The sequence below is a fragment of the Anopheles bellator genome, chromosome 2 (genome assembly GCF_943735745.2).
Source record: "Anopheles bellator chromosome 2, idAnoBellAS_SP24_06.2, whole genome shotgun sequence".
Taxonomy (NCBI): domain Eukaryota; kingdom Metazoa; phylum Arthropoda; class Insecta; order Diptera; family Culicidae; genus Anopheles; species Anopheles bellator.
The window spans coordinates 42,701,107-42,722,564 of record NC_071286.1 but is presented as its reverse complement, the minus strand read 5'-3'; the positions used below and the strand labels follow the sequence as shown (position 1 = coordinate 42,722,564).

Here is a 21,458-nt window from a genome sequence, read left to right as displayed (position 1 = left end):
GGAAAACGTAAAACATCTCAGCTAGGATGCGGGCGCAAGTGTTTACATTTCCTTGAACTGCAATCGATGCCCTATTTCTACCTGTAATCTATTTCAACATGTAGTCGGTATGATCTTTGCACTACACAAGGTGCGATTAGTACGAATTTTTAGTTTGTGACCACGTAACCTATCACCATCTCCGGAATAACGTTACTCGCAAGCGATTTAAAAGCAGCTCAACTTCCGAACATGCTTTTGGTTTGGGATGAAACCTCACGACTATGTGCATTCCAGATACATTTTTCAAAAAGCTCTTTTTTTCTTGACTTTGTTTGCCTGCCAAGAACGACGAATGAAAAAGGACCCTTGTTATAAGTTGAACAAAATGACGTCCAAAAAGTTCTATAATTTGCTCAAAGAGATTGCTAGTAATCATTGCGTACGTTAAGCAAAATCTTAGAAATTCAGTATGAAATAAAACAAGGATGTTAATTTAAAATAAAAATCACAAATGTTAGGTCGGGTTCAAAGAAAACCATTATTTTTACATGAACTTCCCATCTTTATGTAAGATGTTTCCGATAGTCCGATTTGCGTTACACCTTTCCACTTACAACTAAATGGAACTAATAAAAAACATCAAAGGGTTCTATTTTGGTTTAATGTTACTTCAACGATAAGCATGAGCTTTAGCGATAGTACGGCCGTTTGCCGAGAAAATAATGAATTTCTTTTTCCCCATTCTGACTTTAAACTTTGAGGGACGTAAATAAGTTATTTAAGGCTACCAACAGTGTCACCAACAGACGTATCATGAATTTATTTGCTGAAAGATCAGTACGGGTCAGGTAGCTACTGTCGTGTGAAACTGACCAGCAAGAGGTTGATTTCCAATATCATTATGATGCTTTTCGATAATGCTTTGTGAATGCGTACGCGTGCCAAATTAAACGCGTATTGTTCAGATCCAGTTAGATGTACACATTTCGATGAGATCCGTCTGCAATAAACACTAAACCAATGTTTTGCGACGTGCCCCTGGACAGCAGTTGTCTATTTCCTTTGCCCACCGATATGATCAGTAACAGTGCACCGAAGGCAGTCAAAGACACTATCAAACCCGCCAACCGGGCGTAGTGGACCTTTCGCATCCATTGACCCGTGGAAGTGCCAGTACGCGTCGAATAGTTTATTATACGATAACCATTCACATAATCAAATGGATGGTTCCGAACGGAAGCGACAGAAAAAGAAAGGTCCAGAAAGCCAAGACACCAACAACAAGCGCCATCCGGAGCGACCGGAGCGGAATGCCCTCTTGGCGGCCCAAGGATGTGGGTTGCTTCGGACCCTCCTTAGCGTTTTCGGGATTTTATTGCTCATCAACACATTTACGATGGTGGTGCCAGAGCAGATGGAAGCTCTTCCGATGCCATCGTCGCCACCGATACGGCGATGATCCGATAGATTTTATTGATCACCGGCAGCGAGATTTGGCCGTCTGCTTCGCCAATAAAATCATCGCCTCGCCCCACCTCAGTGACCCACCTTTCCACCGTGCGTGAAGGACCAGCCGGTGTCAGGTCGGCCCAAAAGATGCCACGCCGGCCGAAGAGCTGGCCCGCCGGCTCACAGCTTTTTTTCGATCTTCTCCTTTTACGATCGACCCATTCCGTTGTTTTCTCGCGACGTGCAGGGGCTTGATTTGATGATTGCATTTCCGGCGCGGCCCAGCACGGCATCGTAATAGTGAAAAGGCCGCCCCCGAGGCACCGGGAATAAAGACAATGAAATGGGGACGGCCGTTTCCCCGGGGCCGGGAACGGGGATGACCCTCCAGCACACACCAAGGGCCATTTGCATATCGGCAGATCCGATCCGGCAGATTGCTAACTTTCTTCTCCGCCGTCCCGCCGACGGCGACACATATGGTTTGACCGGAATCCAATTTTCGCGGCCCCGACCATCCACTGTGGGCGGCCCGGGTTCGGTTTCGTGTCGACAACATCAACAACATGGCGGTGCCACGGTTCGGCTCGTAAAGCTGCTGACTGGCCCCGGCTGGAGGGAAAATATTAAAATTTGATTACGAGGCATGATTCGAAATATTTTCCCACCGAAATGGGACGGAAAATTGGCGGCCAACGCCAACGCCACACCAACGCCCGGCTCCGGACTGGTGCCGAGCGTAACCGGCGGAACGAATCGCCTCTCGATCGCCGACCGACCCATTTTTACGACCGCCGTGCAGTTCCGCGATGCACATTTGCGTCCGTCTAAGACCACCTTCGATTCAGCGCAACCCCGCAATCCGGGGCCGTCTTCGAGGAATAACCATTACCGGCGATGTAAACATATGGTGCCACGAAACCGCTCACTAAATGCGCTGCGTCAGGCATGGGCATGGCCCTTCGGCCGGGACCGTCCCTGAGTAAGTGATTTATTGTTTTGATTATTCACAAAACGCACAACGCAAACGGGCGCTGGAAAGTAAATATTGATTTTTAAATAGTTCCACATTACTTGCCCACAGCTTCGGCGATGCTGACCACCTACCGGCGGAGTTTCCAAAGATGGAAAGCAAAATAGAACGACGCCCACCAAAACTTCTCAACCTGCCCGGGTTGCCATACTATAAAAATATGGATGTTGCTATTGCTGCTGCTGTCCAATCCCAGTCCAATCAAAAAGAGTTAAAGTACTAATGTCTATTGGGGATAGGTTCAAGTACGTATTTACGACAGGTGATATTAAAATGTTGTACAACTCCGCCTTTTGTCAGCCGATTTTGGCAAATTTACAAGATTTATTTAGGGTAAAGAATGCCGTTAATTGATAATTTACTTAGAATACAATGTCGTTCAAATAACCGCCTCCATTAAACACAAAGCGGGCATTTTTCATTGTATTTGATAACATTTCGGGCATAATAGCAGCAATTTCCGCTGTGATGTTAGCTTTCAGTAAACTTTACTCTTCAAATAGCACCACATAAAGAAGTGAGAAGAAATTCAGTAACAATAAGCACGCACAGTTTTCACAGTTAAACAATTATTTTCAATGCAGAGCGGTGCAACTTCAGCCCGCTTTTTTGCGAAAATCGATTAACAGCAAAAACGGCACAGACTACGTTTCAGAATCTGGCTGATTTGTAAAATTCGACTGACAGGTGGCGGAGTTATTCATCAGCTTTAAATATTTCCAGTCGTAAAAATGCATCCTGTACTAATGTTTTACCCATCAGTAAAAACCATGAGAGGATGAGCCGAGTGCACAACAAGTTACCGCGACATTCCAACGTAAAGCAGTTGCAAAGATATACGGTCTTCGTCCATGCCCATCTCCATCAGCTCTGCTCATGTTGGCCTGCAACTAAAATCAATATACTGCTAAGGGCCCAAAATATCGAAAAATCTATTTTATTCTTCTAAACCTATATCGTTTCCACTTTTCAAAATGGAACGGTCTCTTGAGTTGAACCAATAGCCAAAAGCCAGATGGTGTTACGTCTAGTGAATACGGTGATTATATGGGTAGGTATGGGCCTAGGTTGTGGCGAAATGATCACGAAACCGCGGCGTAATCAATAAGAATTGTCTCTCCACAATTCAGATCTTTTTTGACGCGCAGAATTATGAAAACGACGCGACGTGGCGACCGATCATTTTCATAAATTCCGATCATTTCCGTATAAATTCAAAATTAGAGTGATAAAAAACGAAAAGTCCCAATAATTGCGAACAATTCGAAGAATGCTGGGACAAACAATATTTTCACGGCATGGAGTCATGTCGGGATTCCAATGCACATCCAGGCTCAAAACTATTGTATCCCTCCGGCGCCAATTATTGTGACTTGGTCGCCAGTTTATTGTAACCTCATAACTGAGTTTTGCATCCTGGTATTTCATTAAATTACCGAGAACTTAGTGGGATAGCATATGAAGTCTGTATGGATTTTCCGCATCGACTGCGTGTGGCTTTTGCTCGGATCACTGAAACTAACCATCCGTCGTAACCACCAACATGATAATTGAATTTCAAACCGTGTCCCCGAGTTAAACGTAGCCGTGTCGGTAATAGTCGACAGCAATACATTGAGAACCTCTAACATATGACATACGATTGGCTAAATGATCCTTTTTGATCATTTTGCAATAATCGGCAAATCGAAGCCATTCTGTCTGAAAGACTCGTAACTCATTTGAAGGTAAACGTTTCAAAGGCTCCACAACTATCCTCACTATTGAGTCATGCAAAGCACAACAAAAAGCATTTGGAGTACTTTAGCGTTGTCGACGGAATGTGCGCTATTCGGGCCGGACGATCGGGTTTGGAAAATCGTCTGGAAAGAAGCTCAAACCAAAACCGAGTTCGTGTTCAAATGGTCAAATGTGAGGGAGAGGTGCTCCCTATTCGTCTGCCACGTGCTGAACACTAGAATCGGGATCTGCGAAAATCCCCGAGTAAAAGTAACCTTATTAAGGACCCGAAATCCCACCCGTGCCGTCGCTTTCTCTCGGGAAAATCCTTGCGCCAAAAGAGACCCTCCGCGCGATTACTTGATTCGTAAATTTCATTTTCTTGCGCTCGCCATTTTATTGTGCCAAGCGCATTCGACAATTGTACGTCGGCCCGACGACTTACTTACTTGCGCCAAACCCTCCGGGAGCGGTAGCGACGTGTGGCGGGGCGAGGCAGCGCACCGCACCGCAATGCCATAAAACATCGCCCAAAGGAACGCCAGTTATTCAAATTGACAGCGAATGGCGCAGCGTAGCGACAAGGCCGTGGTTTACGATCGGCCCCCCGGCAAATCGACAGTGTGTCCACGGACGACCGGCTAGCAATCCCCCCCGGATCCGTCCCCCTTTCCTCACCCAAAGCGCCATCCGCTTTGCGATGCACGCGGAACCATAAAATGTTCCACGCGCGGACTTCAAATTACCCGCTCGCTTTGGGGCACATTTCCGGCAGTTTATTTGTTACAACCGACGAGCTGCGCTGCGTTTATGTTTTCGGGTGACAATTTCTAATGCATGCCGCGGATTTAAAGATGGCGGTGCGCCGTTCTTTGCTTTGAAGGTTAGCAAACGCCGTCAGTGAAGCAAAATAATGTTTTAATCGGCAGGATGACAAACCACGAACAGCTGCACGCGGCACGAAATGTTTAGTTTCTTTCATTTCCTTCCGCTTCATTTGACTTTCTTTGCCTGTTCCTGTTGTACTGTTCCAACTTTTCTGAAGGTTTGTAAAGTTTTATTTTTACTTCATCATTTATCATTCCTTTCTAAAGTAACTTTTCCTTTATTTATCATTCTTGTGCCGCGTAACGTTTGCGGTTCTTTACTCCGAACTATTTTCTGTCGCCGAACGATTCCATTCTAACAAATCAACAATTTCTTGCCGTGGGTATGTGAACTAATTCGTCATCTGGCATCAATATTTTGCGATGGCATCGGGTCTCACTTTTGGTTTGGTCAGTTCCGTACATCGAGCCGAATCGCCGTGTGGTTCGTATTGGCACTTTTTTCAAATTTCTTCATCGTACTCTCTCAACGAAGATGAAAAATGGCTACCAAGTTATAAGTTCTTCGTTCCCTTCTGGGGTTATGTTGCGTCGAATGCGCGTGTCATGGCGTCGACAGATTCTTTGCAGATGGCATCTATAGGTTCAGTAGGGATTGTACATTTGCAAATATTGCAATATTTAAGGTTTGATTACACAATATGAATAACGAGATGTTTTTATTTTGATATTGAAATGCTGCTCCATCTATTAGTTAGTAGCATAATTTGAAAGGTACGTTCTTCCTCTTTCAAATGCATCTAATGCAAATTGGATGACTGGATTGGATTGGATTGGATTGGATGAAAAGTTATACGGGTTAATGTGGTACTTTCACTTCAAGAAAGTTGGCTGAAGAATGTAATACAAATAAATACATTATTACCGTATTTTTCCGTGTATAACGCGCACTTTTTTCCCAATTTTTTTAGCTCTAAAATCTGGGTGCGCGTTATACAAGGGTAGTAAACATTTTGTCTCCTCCAAGCATACAAATGTGCCCTTTTAGGTACATATTCTATAGTATTATTGAATAAATTATAAAATGAAACACTTGTTAGGAATATAATTATCCATACAATATCGTTTTTAAGTCATGGCAGGGAGTTAAAACAGAAGTTGTTGTGAAATCATTTAAAAAATGTGGCATCAGCATGGATCTGAAGATGTCGCAATTTATGAGGACTCTTCAGAGAGTGACAATGAGGAGTACATTGAACAGCAATTGGAGAATATCAATTTGTCAGACAGCAGTGAATCTGAGTTTGAAGATTATTCCGAAATATAAAATACTAGTATGTCTTTTGCAATGTATACGCATTTTATCTTTAGTCTACTTTAGAATATTTATAGAGTATTTAGAGTAATACATTATTATCATTTGATATTTGTTGGATATCACATATCTGAAAAATGTAAAGTAAAAAATTTGTTTTCCAATTTTGTTCTCGTAAAATATGGGTGCGCGTTATACACGGGTGCGCGTTATACACGGAAAAATACGGTAAATCATTTTACCTAATGATTTGAAGAAATGAAAAGTTTGGGCTCCATTTGTTCCGCATGAATTAAAAGACGATCAAAAGGATACCCGTGTAACACATTAGAAAAAAAAATTAAAACCGCTATAAAGGACAACTACCCTACAATCACTGTGACTATTTTTTATTCCCTAATCTCGAATTGGTCATTAGGACATTCCAATGATTCAAACAGCTGTAATACGGTTACTTAAGGATATTCCTTCTGACGATTGCTAATCGTTCAATTTAAATTCTTCACTCACAGGTACAGAACAGCATCCGGTTGCCGCTGGCCGGTCTGGCGCCGCCGCGTGTGCTCATGTGTAGCGCCTCGATGGGGGCCGAAGGATCCGTGACGTTGCAGCTCCGCGAGGCAGTGCAGGCCCCCGATGGGGCCAGTTCGCTGGACGGAGCGCTCACGATCGGCTACCCGGATCCGGAAATGTTGGCCGACATGCTGGGCACATTTCAGGGCGCGTCCACCGTCGGCTCCGACACGGACGGAACGACTTTCGACCTGCTGCAGGACTGCGTCAGTCCCCCACCATCGAGCCACCACCGGACGGCGGATCAGCACATCGAGCACCTGACCGGTTCCATTCTGGCCAAAAGCTCCACCACAAACACCAACACGTCTGGCACGACCACCGTCACACTGAAGGCAGAACCAGGTGAGTGGTAGCACCAAGTGCCATAGTTTTTTTTTTGTTATGTTAAAGGGCGGTCCAAATCTTCATTCCTTTTCATTCCCAGTATTAGTATGCTTATTCGGGGCATGTCGATTGCCGCCCTCCGTGCCGGGATGCACCGGAAATGGCATGTTGATAGATCGAGCGTCATTACGAACCTCAGACACTCTCATAGAGTTCGGTTTAAATTTGATACATTTTCCAGTTTAATTTGTCGACATCATCCCAACTCGGTGGACGGGGCCCTCAAGGGACCTCTGTTTTATGTTGCCCAGAAACCGCAAAGCACACAACCCTCTCGAAATGGAATCAAGCCTGCAAATCAGCCTCGCTGGTGACAGGGGTTCTGTCCCTCTCTCACTTGCGATTGGCAGTCGAACTCAGTGCAATCAGCACACAAAACCGCTCACAGACGATCATTGGCACGTGTTTCCCGTCGCATCATCATCATTCTCTCGTTCCCAATAGCCCTTACCACGAAATCAGTCGGCTAAAACAAACGGTGCGCAAATAGAACCGCCCATCGGAGTGATATCCATGCATCCGGATACACCGTGGCGCTGTTTGCGTATTTGCTTACCAAACAGCACCAGGACGAACGGCTCGGGAGTATGTGTGCGAACCAGTTTTTCTTCGGGCGCAAAAATGAAAACGTATTTTCACAACCCGCCTTCATGCAACATTCATGTATCGCCGACGCTTGGTTCTTCCCCCTTCATTTTTTGAGTCTTTTTTTCCCGTATCCTGTTGATCCACATTTCAATCGCTGCGATTGTGTACCACGGCTCTCCCCTCATGCACCATGCTTATGCTGCCGATTCAACAAACGCCACCGGAGCGAAATGTTAAATTTCGTATTCCAATGTTAACCGGCTCGATGTGATATTGTTTTCGAACTCCTTTGCATTGCGCGAAACATTATTACGTCGACGGGCGCCCGAAAATCCGAAACCTGGCTGGAGCTTTTTGCTGACTTTTGTTTTCTCCTGTCGGTTAATCTTTAATATTGAAGTAAACCCAGCTCTGAAGCAGCCCGACAAAAGGTACGCACGTCGGCAACAGATCCTGGGCTCCTGGAGCCAGCTAACAGCACCACAAATTACCGTTCGGAACCCGGCAACAAGTTGGCAGCGAGTCCGATCACCGATGCACCGATGGTGATGTAAGCAGAACCCAATACCCACTTGTTGACCGGTGCACTGATGGCTACGAGAGGCCCACCGTTCCCTAAGAGAAAAGGCTTCGAAGCCCTTCAAAGCCCGACACCGGAACTTGAGATCGCACAAAACGGCACACGGTAATCCGCCCGAAAAGGTGTTGCGCTTGCGGCAGGTTCCAACTTGGGTTCGGAAGTGGACCGCTACCCGACGAGGGCCGCTGGGATAGGTGAATGATAAATTGATTTATGAACCGTTCCGTACGGCCCAACGCCAGCCGAGCTTAAGGACATGCTAATATGAAGGGCCACGGCATTATGTAGCCTAACGAAGCTTTAAGTTCGCGGTGTGGTGGAACGGTTTCGAAGTGAGTAATATAAGCGTTACTGGGAGGCCTCACGAAGCGTAAAAACTAGCGTAAAATTAATTTGTAATGCCAAACTGTTTACGCCTCGGCCAAAAACATATACGTTTTGACAGAAGCGCAGCAGTTTGGGATTAATTTGTAATGCCAAAAACATTATGGGCGGTTGACTTGTTGATGTTTTGTTTTGGCCTCTTATTTATATTTTGGACGCTTCGTCAACGTTCGCGAAAGTGTTTAACTGAATTTATAAAAATTTACGAAAGTCTGCCATGTCTTTGGCAACGACTTTGGCATCTTTGGTATACGACATAAAGCTCGCTTCGAGTAAGGAGGGCGACAAGAAAGGCTTAACGCGGACTTCCGACGAGTACAAGGGGTGCGTTTTTAAGATCAATCGGTGTGACTACCGCGAACTGATCGGCATGGTGGCCGACGAGCTGGAGCAAGCGAATGAATCAATTTGTGAACAAATTTCAACCAAGTGCCAGTTTGTCGGTTGGACATGTTGGAATCAGCCATGGAAGCAACACTGTGTTGGTTTACCTTAGCATTATGCTTTTTGGTTAAAAAGCGAAAAAAGAACGTGCGAAGAGGTTACAGTGTCGAGGAAACGGCTTTTAAATGGCATCGTATGCCTCCGCCTTTTTATTGCGATTACTATAATTTTTTATTTTTTAGTTGCCAAAGACATGGCAGACTTTCGTAAATTTTTATAAATTCAGTTAAACACTTTCGAGAACGTTGACGAAGCGTCCAAAATATAAATAAGAGGCCAAAACAAAACATCAACAAGTCAACCGCCCATAATGTTTTTGGCATTACAAATTAATGCCAAATTGCTGCGCTTCTGTCAAAACGTATATGTTTTTGACCGAGGCGTAAACAGTTTGGCATTACAAATTAATTTTACGCTAGTTTTTACGCTTCGTGTAGCCGCCTAGTTAGGTGTTGTTTAAAATAGAAGAACGAACGTGGGCCGCCCATTGATAGGAAATCAAAAACAAATGTCACCCGTAGGTCGCTAGGCAGGATGAGCTCTATTTTCCGTAGCCCAGTATGCTGGCGTTGCTATCGAAACCGTCTGCCCGTCGATAGTCTGCACTTAATATTCTCATAACTTTGAACCCACTGTCTCTCGCTCTCTCTCTCTCTCTCTCTCTCTCTCTCTCTCTCTCTCTCTCTCTCTCTCGTCCTGCACTTTGCGCAGCCTGCTCGATGGACTCATGTTTCATGATTATTCAATATCCGAGCATACGAGCGATGCCGGAGGTTTTAACGTTTGAGCTTTGCTGCTACGGTTTTTCCCGTTCGCTAACTGAAAAGCTGGGCGACCAACACCAACAAAAAAGCACACTTTCCACGGTACCGTCCGACGTACCGGTTCGGGTCGGTCAGGTCAGCATGGGGTCGTCCAATGGCACACCAGAACATAAATTTATTGAAATAACTCTGCATATCGGCCGTTCCCTATCTAACCAGCCGACAGAAGAGAGAAAGAAAGATTATTGAGGGTGGTGCGCCTGCCTACCGGCCAAGCCTTCGTTCGCCGTCCTTGATCTGTTCGGAAAAAGTCCAACCCTGCACCGCATCGAAACGGATCCTCAATAACCGCACCCGGTCGGGCGGTAGGTGCGGTCATTATGGAGCGGGGACGGGACAGTGCATAAAGTTTTCAGCCAGCTTTTATGGTTTTAAAGCATATTTATGTGTATGCACATGAGCTTTGATATCGACTCCCATCGGAGTTTTGCCACCGGTCCAGCCGGTCCAGCGCAGGACTTTCGCCTACGACACCGCCACCAGCACTGTCCTTCGTGGTCCTTGCGTGTCCGGCTCCGGTCCGGTGGTGGCTCGACCGCATACAGAAACCTATCGGCCTCTGCCAGCCCGACCAGCAGCCCGACCCGAGCCCTGTAATTGTCTGCCAACCAACAATGGGCATGTGTCTGCGGTTGTTTGCATTTTATGCTGTCACCCTGGGTGGGTGGTGAACCGTTTGTGACATGTTCTGCGAAGCAGTTTTGAATTACCGACAGGCGAACCGAGCTACGCTATCGATAGGTGTGTTGCGTTCCGAGTGCTCCTAAAAAGGAGTCCTAAAAAGATTGTTTTTAATCAGTACAAATTACGAACGGTGTTTGCCGTTCGTCTTATGAAGCGCAGCCTTCCCCCAGGTTGGGGCCACATCCGCTTGCAACATGTGTATGTGCTGAAGCGATCGCTGGCGGTCTTGCTGCTCTCGGCCAACATCCTGGCGGAAACGGCGCACCAACCGGCGCACCAACCGGTGATGCGAAATGGTTTCCGGAGGCTGCTCCGTAGAAACGGGCCTGGTTTCCGGTTCGGGCACACGGACACACCAACGACGGGACCGCCGGATCGACCAACGAGAGGAACGAACGGGCTTAAAGGGTGGACCTCATGCATATTTACATTAAATGTGTGTACTATTTGCATTTTATATTTATCTATCTAGTTTTGCGAAATTATAAAGGCGCACAGGCCTCTCTTCCGGTTCGCCAGGACCGTGGCAGTGCTGGTTCCGGTCCGGTCGCGACAGACCGACCGACCAGCGCTCGTTCTGCGCTCGTTGCGCACGGCACCGGGCAAATCCGGGTCCGGCCACCGTTTCGATCGATTTTGTAGATAACAACCCTTCGGTGATCCCCATCCCACGTTCCCAGGCGGCGCTCGATTCACGGCCCCGGAAGCCAGCCGGTCTCGTGGCGGTGTGTGCGGGAAAATGAACACGAAATTAATGATAGACATTTTGCCGGGGCACCGAGCAAAAGTCACGAGGTGAACGAGATAAAAACCGGACGCGGCTGTGACGGGTGGTCTGGCCAGCGGGGAGGTGGATGCGCGTTGCATTGTGCACCCTGCCCGTGAGTTCGTGTGGGTGAGTGGCGTGGTGGGCTTCAGAATCGGGCTTTCTGCTTTAATGAACATGGGTATGTTAAATGTCACGGTGATTGACATTTGGGACTGGTTCATTAGCGCCGGGAGGTCCCCGTCCCCGTCAGCCTCAGGCCGGTCCGTGCTCATAAATATAAATAGTAGGTCGCGGTGGCCAACAAAGACTCCAGCGAGAAGCGTGTCCCGCTAAGGGACACAGCGCGGCATTATGAGCTTTCCGCCGCTGGCCTCTGGCCTCTCGGGTGGACCGATTGTTTGCCAGATTAGGCCGGCCTGCAGCTGCTGTTGGTGGTTTGCCGTTTGTTGCACTTTTGCACGGTTGACAGGATTTAATTATGGGCTCTCAGAACCAAACCGTTGCGTTCACGGCGATGTCCTTGGTGCTACCGACCGGTGAACTAGGTAAAGATGACGCCATTCTGTAGTACAAATGTCCTGCCTAGTGACTGAATCCGAAGGACAAATGAAGGAAGTTATCTGTGGAGACTCCAAGTCACAGATATTATACGAAAAAGGAAAAAAAACATAACGTTCACCGGTGGTCAATAACATCTACGTTTTAGTTTCTATGTTACAAGGAACAAATGGCTTTAACATGTTAATTATCAGGCCCAAGACTTTGAAACCGAATTGTGTAAACTGAAGGCTCTAGCTGTCAATTAGGGCTTCTTCACTATGCTTTTCTGGTATGCCTATTTTGCCTGTTATGCCATGTTTTGTCATCCGTCAAAAGGTCGAAAAGAGTTTGAATTTAATTTGCAACTTATCCGTAATTTGCAATATCCGTACCTTTGAAGTCACTGGGTCACTTTTGAAGATCCATTGAAAAATTTGTAAGCCTGCTGTCATATCATAATTTTAATTCAATTCGTTGACTTTTAAACAACAATTTAATGCACCTAATTTATAAACAATTTAAAGCAAACAACTAATTTTGAAGTTTAAAGCCCTCTGAAGCCTGATGCAGTTGTTCATGATGGCGAGAAAGCATGACGCATCAGCCGAGTCATATTTATGTAAGTACGTTTGACAAAAACGAGTGCACAGTGAAACCACACCTATGACTTTTCACTCTTCGATGCCCTTGTGTTGATGTGCATTGGCCAGGAAATATTCAAAGTCAATCCGCTTAGCGATCCGTTTGGTTGAACGAATTGTACGGAATAGTGAGTGAGAATAGAATAGTGAGCGTGGAACGGAGCCTTACACTGTAATGGAAGCAGCATGTCGCGTGATCTTTTTGGCGTTCGGCGACACAAACACAGAAGCACAGGTTGCACATGGCCCCAAAAGAAGAATCGAACTTTAATCGCCATGATGCCATTTTTCAACCAGCTTTTAATGTAGCACGAAAGGACGAACGAACGAAAAACCACGAAAGCAGCTAGCGCGTAACAATAAACAAGTGCCCCGGAAAATCCTCCGGAAAAAGTGGCGCAGCGCGCATGATAAGGAATGCGAGCGAATGCTCTCGCATCGGCACCGTGGATCGTTGTTGCCATCATTGTTGCAACCGCTTGTTAATGGAAACCGATTCGTGCGAAGCAATACGCTGGTCCGCTTACTGGAGCGAATGCAGTCACGATAAAGATGCACCGTTTACAGGGAGCAGCTTTGCGCATTTTTGCCATTTTATTGAAAAGTAGTTTTAGCGAATAACAGCACGGAATGCCGCTTGAGACTCGCTCTGGACGTGGCAGCACGCGCTCTGAACTAGACATTTTTGTCTGTTTCCAGTGCACTGCATCATGTTCCAGGCACCAAAGTTCAAAGCTTTTGAATGCCACAAATTAAATTGATAGCAAACTCTACAATAAAATAGCGAACTCGATGTTTGCTGAAATTCGACACAAACCGACCCGGCGGAAGTCGCTAGCAGAACGGCGTTTTTTTTTCGATGACGGCCACGGGGCCACGTTTGATGAAATTGACATCATCGTGTGGCCGACCGCTAGATTGTTGCCAATAAATATCGAATTTACCAACGGTTGAGTAGCGGATTGGCCTGCGCTTGAGTTAGCAGCTTGAGTGCTTCAGACATTTCAATTTAATTACGATTTGTTTTTGATAGCCATCGGTTACGGATTGTGTTGTATGTAATTGCAACTATTTCGCAAATTAAATTACCTTGTTATTTTGTTTATTTCTAGAACCTATTCCATGCTTTGCCAAATACGATTACCGTCAAATAAACTCTCCTCATGCGCAGGTTCAACCGGCCAACCGGGTTGATTACTGCAACGATTTTTTGGCAACCGGCTTCATTAACTCTCACCGGCATTTCCGATGGCCCGATGTCGCATCGAACGACATCGCCTTTCTCGAGCCGTTGCCAACAGGAAATTAATTTGGATTATCGACCGAGTGGAGCCGCCCTGCGTCGGAAACGCCCAGCGCCCGGCCAAGTGCACACGGGGATTCCACGTTTCGTGCAGCTCCGTGCAGCACCGGGCCATGCATCTATATTGCATTCCATTCAATTATCCCTAATCCGGACAAATTCCTCCGAACCGAAATCCGCTGCCGAAGATCAAAGTCCCTTTTCGGGCAATGAATTCGGGGTCCGTTTTCTTTTTTTGTCTGCATTTCGGTCTTGGCCTATGGCGTTCTTCTTCGAGCGTGCGAGCTTCTTGCCGGTTCCGGCTTGCAGCTTCTCGGTGGGCAATCTTGTGCCGGCACTCCATTGCCCCGAGCCTTCACCGGGTTCCCTTACGTCCTCCGTCCCCAAACGTGGCTAATCCGGCGGGGCTGCAATTCCGCTTGCCGGGCCCCGGAAGCGACCGTTTCGAGGGAGTCTTTCTAGGCAGTGTCGCTCGCAACGGCACGGCGAAATGGAGACGGATTAGGAAATCTCATTTCGAGCTCCGGGGACCGGGTATGGCGCGCAAGAAGACCTTTCTCCCTCTCTCTCTCTCTCTCTCTGTCGCTCGCTCTCTGTTATTGATCGGATTTCATTCAATCGTTTCCGTTTCCGGTTTCGGTTCTTTTTCTCTTTCCCGGTTTCGCCCATGCCAGTCACCAAAGCAGCGGCACTGAGCGAAAAGTCGACCACCGTCGCCGTCACCAGCACGATCCTTGGGAGCAACCCGGCACCACAGCTTAGCAGTAGCGGCAGCAGCATTAGCGGCCTGGCGCCGTCCGCGGTCGGGACTGCGGCGAGCGTCGTGCATCACGGAACCACGATGGTGACCGTGAAAAGCTCGCCGGCCAGCCTGGGAAGTGTCGGCCTCAGTGCCGCCAGTCCCAGCTCCGCCAGCGGGCTCGTCCTCACGGCCATCGGGCGCTCCGAGACGATCTCACCGGCGATGGCTTCCGGTAGCCCCAGTTCGGCGTCCTCGTCGCCGTCCGCCTCGTCGTCGCCGCTGGGCGGACTGGTGAAGAAACCGCGCCCCAAGACCGTCTCGCCGACGCGCCACGGACCCCAACAGTGCCAGGTAAGTCCCGGGTTGACTCATTATCGATTGACTGATTGTAAGTCAACAAACCATCGACGTGGGATTGGTCGTAAATCTCACCACAATCAGCCTCTTGTTGGTGGCAGTCTAACAGGGCCAACACTCGAAACGTTTCCAAACATTACTCAGATCGTGTGAGTTTGACATGAGTTCAAGGACCCAATCCCAAAAGATCTTTCTGAAAAAGACGTTGTTTTCAATCGACTTTATTCGCATGCACGTTCTCATGATGCAAGTTATATGCCCTGTACTTTTCGTCACCTAGACGATGGGTCTCTCTAAGCTTATTTTATTTTACGCAGCAACAGGAGCCAAATCACTTACCTTGCTGCATTGGATTAAGGTTTTAATTATAGCTGTAGCTTCGGTCGGAAGTGTTATGTCCAAGCCAGTGAGAGCTCCTTAACCGGAAGCCTTTAATCAGCAGAAATGGGATACCGACATCGGTTCGTTGTGAGAAACATCTCCGAATACACCTTCAGATGCATGCCAATTACCTAAATTTTTATAAGGAAGAAGTACTATTGTGGCCAAAAATTAACGGTAACCAGTTGGCTTCGATTATTCGTGGTTTGGTGCAATTTAAATTCTTTCGAAACTGGACAAACTGTCAACAAAGAATACTATTCGAATACTAGGCGCAGTCTGCGTAATACTATGCGTAAAAAAGACCACATTTTTGGAGAAACAATTCTCGGTTAAATTTCCTCGTGTTGTTTTTTCATCACATTTTTGTGACCATTTCAACACAAACTCGACTCATAACATTCCGCATCCACCGTATTCGCCTGAATTAGTACCTTTTCACTGTGGGTTTTCTCAAGAGGCGCCTCCGTGGACATCTTTCACAGTTGATTGGTGAGATGGGAGTCGAAGCGAAGAATGTGTTGAAGGCCAATATTAAAACAGCAGACATAGATGTAGTGTATGGAACAGGGATTATTTTAAAACTAATTACATAGATTTAAAAGAATAAACCAAAGAGCTTTTTGAGATACACGCAAATTCCCGATATTTTATGGCCACTGTAGTAGAACCGAGTTCACCTGGCTGCGCTCTGTTCCGACAAGTCGAACGCGGATCTACCCCACAATCGGTATGCACACCGCCGGAGCTCGTATCTCGTGCCAACATATTTTCCCCCTGGCACGTATGCTCCCCGGAAGCTGTAGGCACCCAATTCAATCGCGATGCAAGAAGGTTCACGGCGCGCCATAGCTCCAAAGGGACCTCGGCCACGGCGGCGAGCGTGTGCAGTATTTATTTAATTTCTCGTACGTGCCCGCGCGAAAAGGATCAAAGCGCACTAAGTGCACCGCCGCTAGTGCCCTGGCACGGCATGGCGTGACGTATTCTAGCATGAAAACGAATTCCTTTCCGACTTTCGACAGCGCTTCACGGAACGTTGCCGAAAACGTGACTCCCGTCGGTACGATTTTGAGCCGGATCGGTGTGAGCGAATACGTTCTTCCGACGACGGTGGCGAGAAGTCGGGGCTCGAGCCGTCCCTTGGTGATTAATGCCAGGTACGAAATACGGGGCCCATCTTCGGGACAGAACCGGAATCCTGAGACTCTGACGCTCCATTATGCTGCTTGTTGGGGGTGCTCTATTCACAGCATAGAAGATGGAAGGTACGCGAGTCCGTTGATCAATTCCCGGGAGGGCGAACGGACGGGTTTTAACCGCAGTGGCAACGGCCCGGAACAAGGTTTCCAAATCAAGAAACCCCTTCCGTCCGGCAGCTTATGCTTGCATCGCAATTAATGCTCCCAATCTAGGCGCCGGATGCCTTTCGGCTGAAGCTGTCAACTGTCCCCGCGCTGACCTTAAGGCAACTCTCACAAATACGTGAAGAGTTTTTCACCTCCATTTTCTCGCATTATTATGCACAATGACGTTGAGAAGGTAAAAGCTTCATTAGGTCGTCGGCCCATACCAAGCTCGCCCGCGACTCTGATTCCCCTGACCGTTTCGTGTTCCACCGCTCCGACGAGTATCGATTACGCGACTTCACTACATCAAAGTAAACCACGTCCGGCCGTATCGTTGGTGGGACAGGGATTCGAATGATACGATACGAAACCTTCCCAATGACCCTAAACAGCGGAACGAAGACCCCTCTCTAACGATGTTCTCATCACCGCACCGCACGAGGGTCGGGAATGCAAAATAGTAACCGGAACCGGAAACGGAAAAGGTTTCCTGTGCCAATACCGTACTTAATTTTTCTTCCGCCTTCCGAAGGGCGTCCAATCGCACACATCGGCCCCGACAACGGATATGGACAGAGAGAGAGAGAGAGAGATAGAGAATGATATTAAAATCATTTAAGGGACTGAAAAGTGCTTTATAAATATTTTCCAACCCGAGCTCTGCTTCCGCTTCGGCACCGAGTATGCTCCGTTGATAAGGGATGGAAAATTTGATATACTCTGAAGAAGCTACACGGGAAATGGAAACGTTCCCGAATGGCTCCTGCGAGGTACACGTCTCGGTACCGGCTCGACTGGAGCTTCACGTTGGATGTATTATTGATCGTCGCATTACGGCACCTGTTTACTCGTCGATCAATCAACTAAGGCTCTTGCCACGGCCACGGCCACTGCTGGAAATGAAGAAAATTAGAACGGAAGGACAGCAGCGGCACGCTGGGGGGGGAATCCCGGATCCGGACCATGGCGTGAATCCGACTCGCTGACATCCGCCGGCGGACGATATTTATCCAAACATCGTACCGTCTTCGTGGAAAGTGAAAGCGCCGACTTCAAAGCCAACCCCGGGGAGGCTTTCCGTAGCCGCGATAACGATACCTATCTTGTTTTCCCACCCACAACCGCTTCGGGTTCGGTGCGGGGGACCCACGGTAAACATTCAACAGATCAAAAACATGATCATCATTAAAACGAACCCGGTGCAGTGAGGACCTATTTTTGGCTCCACAGGGGCGTTGTTTATCCCGCTCACAACAGCGGACTTGTCAAGGTCCTCGTGTTTGCCCGTGTTTGAAGCATGGCCCTTGGGTTGATACACTGCGTAAGGATCGGAAATTATCGGACTTAAGAATTGAGTACTAACTTTTCTCGCCGCTCAGGCCTTTATACTGTTCTCTCCTAAAACCTGTAATACGTCAGGCCGCCGGTGAACCAGTCGATTAAATTTTCCGTTTTCCAACCACACGGTACACGGCGAGTAATCTCGAACTCTGACCGGAGACACTGCAACCGGGTCCCGTGGCCATCAAATCAAAACGAATTTTCCATCATTAATCAACCCGACACTGGCCAGCGCTGGGTTGAAGTGAAAATTGCGATGACCTAACCGGGCCGGCCAGGATCCCGGCATCTTGGCCGGAAAAATGGAGAAATTTCCATTCCCAGACCGGTTCACCGGAACTTCATCACGGCAGCCGCCACCCGGAGATTGTCGACCTACCCAACCAGGTAGATAATAATCCCGGAAACCGAGAGTAAAGGGTAATAAACTATAAATCTTCATCTCTACAATCTCTCGTCCGGCCCGGCCCGGTTCCGGGATTTATGTCACCCCACTTACCACTGTTGGCCGTGGGCTTTGGGCAGGTATTTCATCTGTAACTTTATGACAACAGAAAATAGGTAGCCACCGAAAAAAAAGGGAAGACGAAGTCACAAAATTCATTCGCCAAAGAAACGGTGAGACTACAGGTTCCTAGGCCAATAACTGCCGCCCCAAACCGGGATGCGTCACGGGGTGCCAATTTCTTGTGAGAATCACCGTCCACTGCACACGAAGCCCAAGCTTCAAGTCCAGTCCTGCCGGTCTTTCCGTTTCCGTCTTTGAAGATGAAAGGCAACTTGTTAAATCTTGCCCGAACTCAACACTAGGGAAACTCGGGGGGCGCGTGAGGCGAAGGGGGCCCCCCGGTCCGTCCGGGAAATGGGATGCGAAGCGTAAAGGCTTGAGATTAATAAGGCTTTTCCTTTTCCCGTGGCGTACTCAATAGATCACCAGCAATTGACGGTCATTAATTTGTACCGGGCAAGGTTCGGCCAAGGTCCGGGCCACCGAACCGAGGTCGATACCGGACCATCATCCAGCCGGGGCCAGCCGGAAACGGCACCCCGTTTGCCACGCCACCTGCGAGTCTGCCGCCCTGAACTTTGGCACTTGTATCCATTAGGCGCAATTTGTTATCGAGCGGCAGAAGCGCCGTAGGTCGGTCATCTTCGTGGACACTCTCTTCGTCGGACACCCTGATGAAGACTATTTCCAGCGCGGTTCACCGAGAAGGATCCTGGAAAACGAAACGAAGAGATTCCAATTTTATTACTTTACTTAAAAAAGAAAGTTGAGTTGAAGAAGACGGAAAAAGATAAAGTTCAGGAAAACCACATAAAACCAGACTGTGCGAGGCTGGCCCGAAGCGAATGGCCGTACGGTGTGACGAAGCAAAATCAATACCCGATTCCACCGGTAAGCTTTTCTCCGTAGTCCTGCAGCCCGCTGCATTCTGGGCCGTCGTGGCGGACAAAGAATTCGCTCCGGAAGTCGGAGCATAAAAGGAAGGAAATTAAAATCTCATTAACAGATACAACTGATCTAGGCTGGGCATAAAACGTGGATCGAAGCTGCGGGCTTCCACCAGGCCAGGCGCATCCACTTCCACTCGCAGGACTCTGCGCGCTCCGACGCTAATGACAGAATCCTTTTGATGTCGATTAGTGCCTCCGATCTCCCGGACCAACGCCACGCTGCGCTGCGTGTCTGTGGCGAGTGCATTTTGAGCGAGTGCAAAACAGGAGCCCTTTTTCTACGAGGATATTTGGAAAAGTTTACTACTCCAAAAAGCCAACCCCTGGGTAGTGTGTCCATTCACGAAAAGTCCAAGTTGAAAGCAAAACCCGCTCCCGCTCACTCTCCGGGACACCGAAACGAGTGGACCAAAACGGGCTACAAATCCGCCGTAATCAACGGCAGCGTGTATGTGTGAGGACGTGGCACAACTTCAAACACACCTGCACGGTCCTGGTAGGTCCGGAGGACGCGCTGAGCGCGGGGAAGGACAATCCTCTTAACCAGCGTTTAATCAGCGCCTTACGGTACAGCGCCCGCCGGAGCCTAGCGCTTCCGGCGGACGGCGAAGACCGAGGCGGTAGGGTGAAATTACTTCGACATAAATTAAAACTTCCTCCCCCGTGCGCGCCCTCGCACCCTGCATGCCGCACCCCGCGCCGGAAGTGTGTCATTTGTAAGTGCGGTTTTATGCTCCACCGTCCACCGGTCCTACGGTCACCCACACCCCCTAGGGACTAGAGCGCTAGATTTTTATTGTCTTCTGAAGAGCCCGGGCCTCGGCCGAGCTTCATGCGTCGGTCGCTTCCCCCCGGGGTTCCGGCGGCCAGCCCACTAATTCTTGAACTAACGATTATCCTTCCCCAGCCCCGTGCGCCGTGATGATCCTTGCGAGAAACGGGCACCCACGGACGACGCTGCCAGGCGCTCTGGGCCGGCGCCTCAAGCCGAAGACCACCTTGGGGGTTCGGCGAGCGGCAATGGAGTGGAGAGGAAAGAACGGATAGTAATTACGGTTGATAGAGCATCAAATAATGCTCGGTGGACCCGGTGGACTCGCCACCGGATGAATTCCCGGTTTCGCCACCAAACAGGCTCCGGGATAGGAAAAAAGGACACCGGACGCAGCAAGAGCGGCTAGACCGGACCGGACCAGGAGCTTCTCGGCCACGGCAGTTAATGAACTAATAAAAATAAAATGAGAAACGGCACCACCACGTCGCTGTCGCTGCCACCGCCGCCGCCGGTACGGATCGTTAGGGTGCTTATGGGTAGTTGAAACATAAGCCGGAAATGGGGAGCCATCGACCGGATGGAAGTTCGCCGTGCGCTATCCCGGGGAACCCTTCTCCGTGCCCGGGACACGCGGTGCAAAAATGGCGAAATAAACATTGCAGCAAATGTTGGCACTTTCAAACGGCAATCAGGATCATCAAGGAGGGGACAAGGTCTGGAAACCGTTTGCCTTGCGCCGTGGTGCAACCGTCCGCAGTGGGCATCGGTTCCGTGTGGCCCTGTCCTGGCTAAGTAATTCCCGTTTTATTTCCACTTGACAGCGAGCGTTTCCGTTTCCAAGAATTACTTCACGCTGATGCACGCAGCATCACCGCCGCCAGTCTTTCGATGGTCCTTAAGAGACAATGTGTTTAATCGAAGGCTGTACGGCAATGGCTGGATGTTTATCCAAATGCTTGCCCAGATCTTATGAATGTTGTTTAACAGAGAAGCAGACGGACAAACCAGGATTT

At 48.4% G+C, this 21,458-nt stretch overlaps 1 protein-coding gene across 1 annotated transcript in view; it reads left to right on the top strand.

Annotated features, from left to right (window-relative positions):
• The first annotated feature begins 5,640 nt into the window (after window positions 1-5,640).
• Window positions 5,641-21,458, top strand: part of LOC131207572 (mucin-5AC) — a 49,228-nt gene continuing 33,410 nt past the window's right edge. The window contains exons 1-3 of the mRNA XM_058200190.1: window positions 5,641-5,658; window positions 6,838-7,243; window positions 14,717-15,135. Of these exons, the coding sequence (XP_058056173.1) occupies window positions 5,641-5,658; window positions 6,838-7,243; window positions 14,717-15,135 (843 nt within the window). The remainder of the gene's footprint in view (window positions 5,659-6,837; window positions 7,244-14,716; window positions 15,136-21,458) is intronic.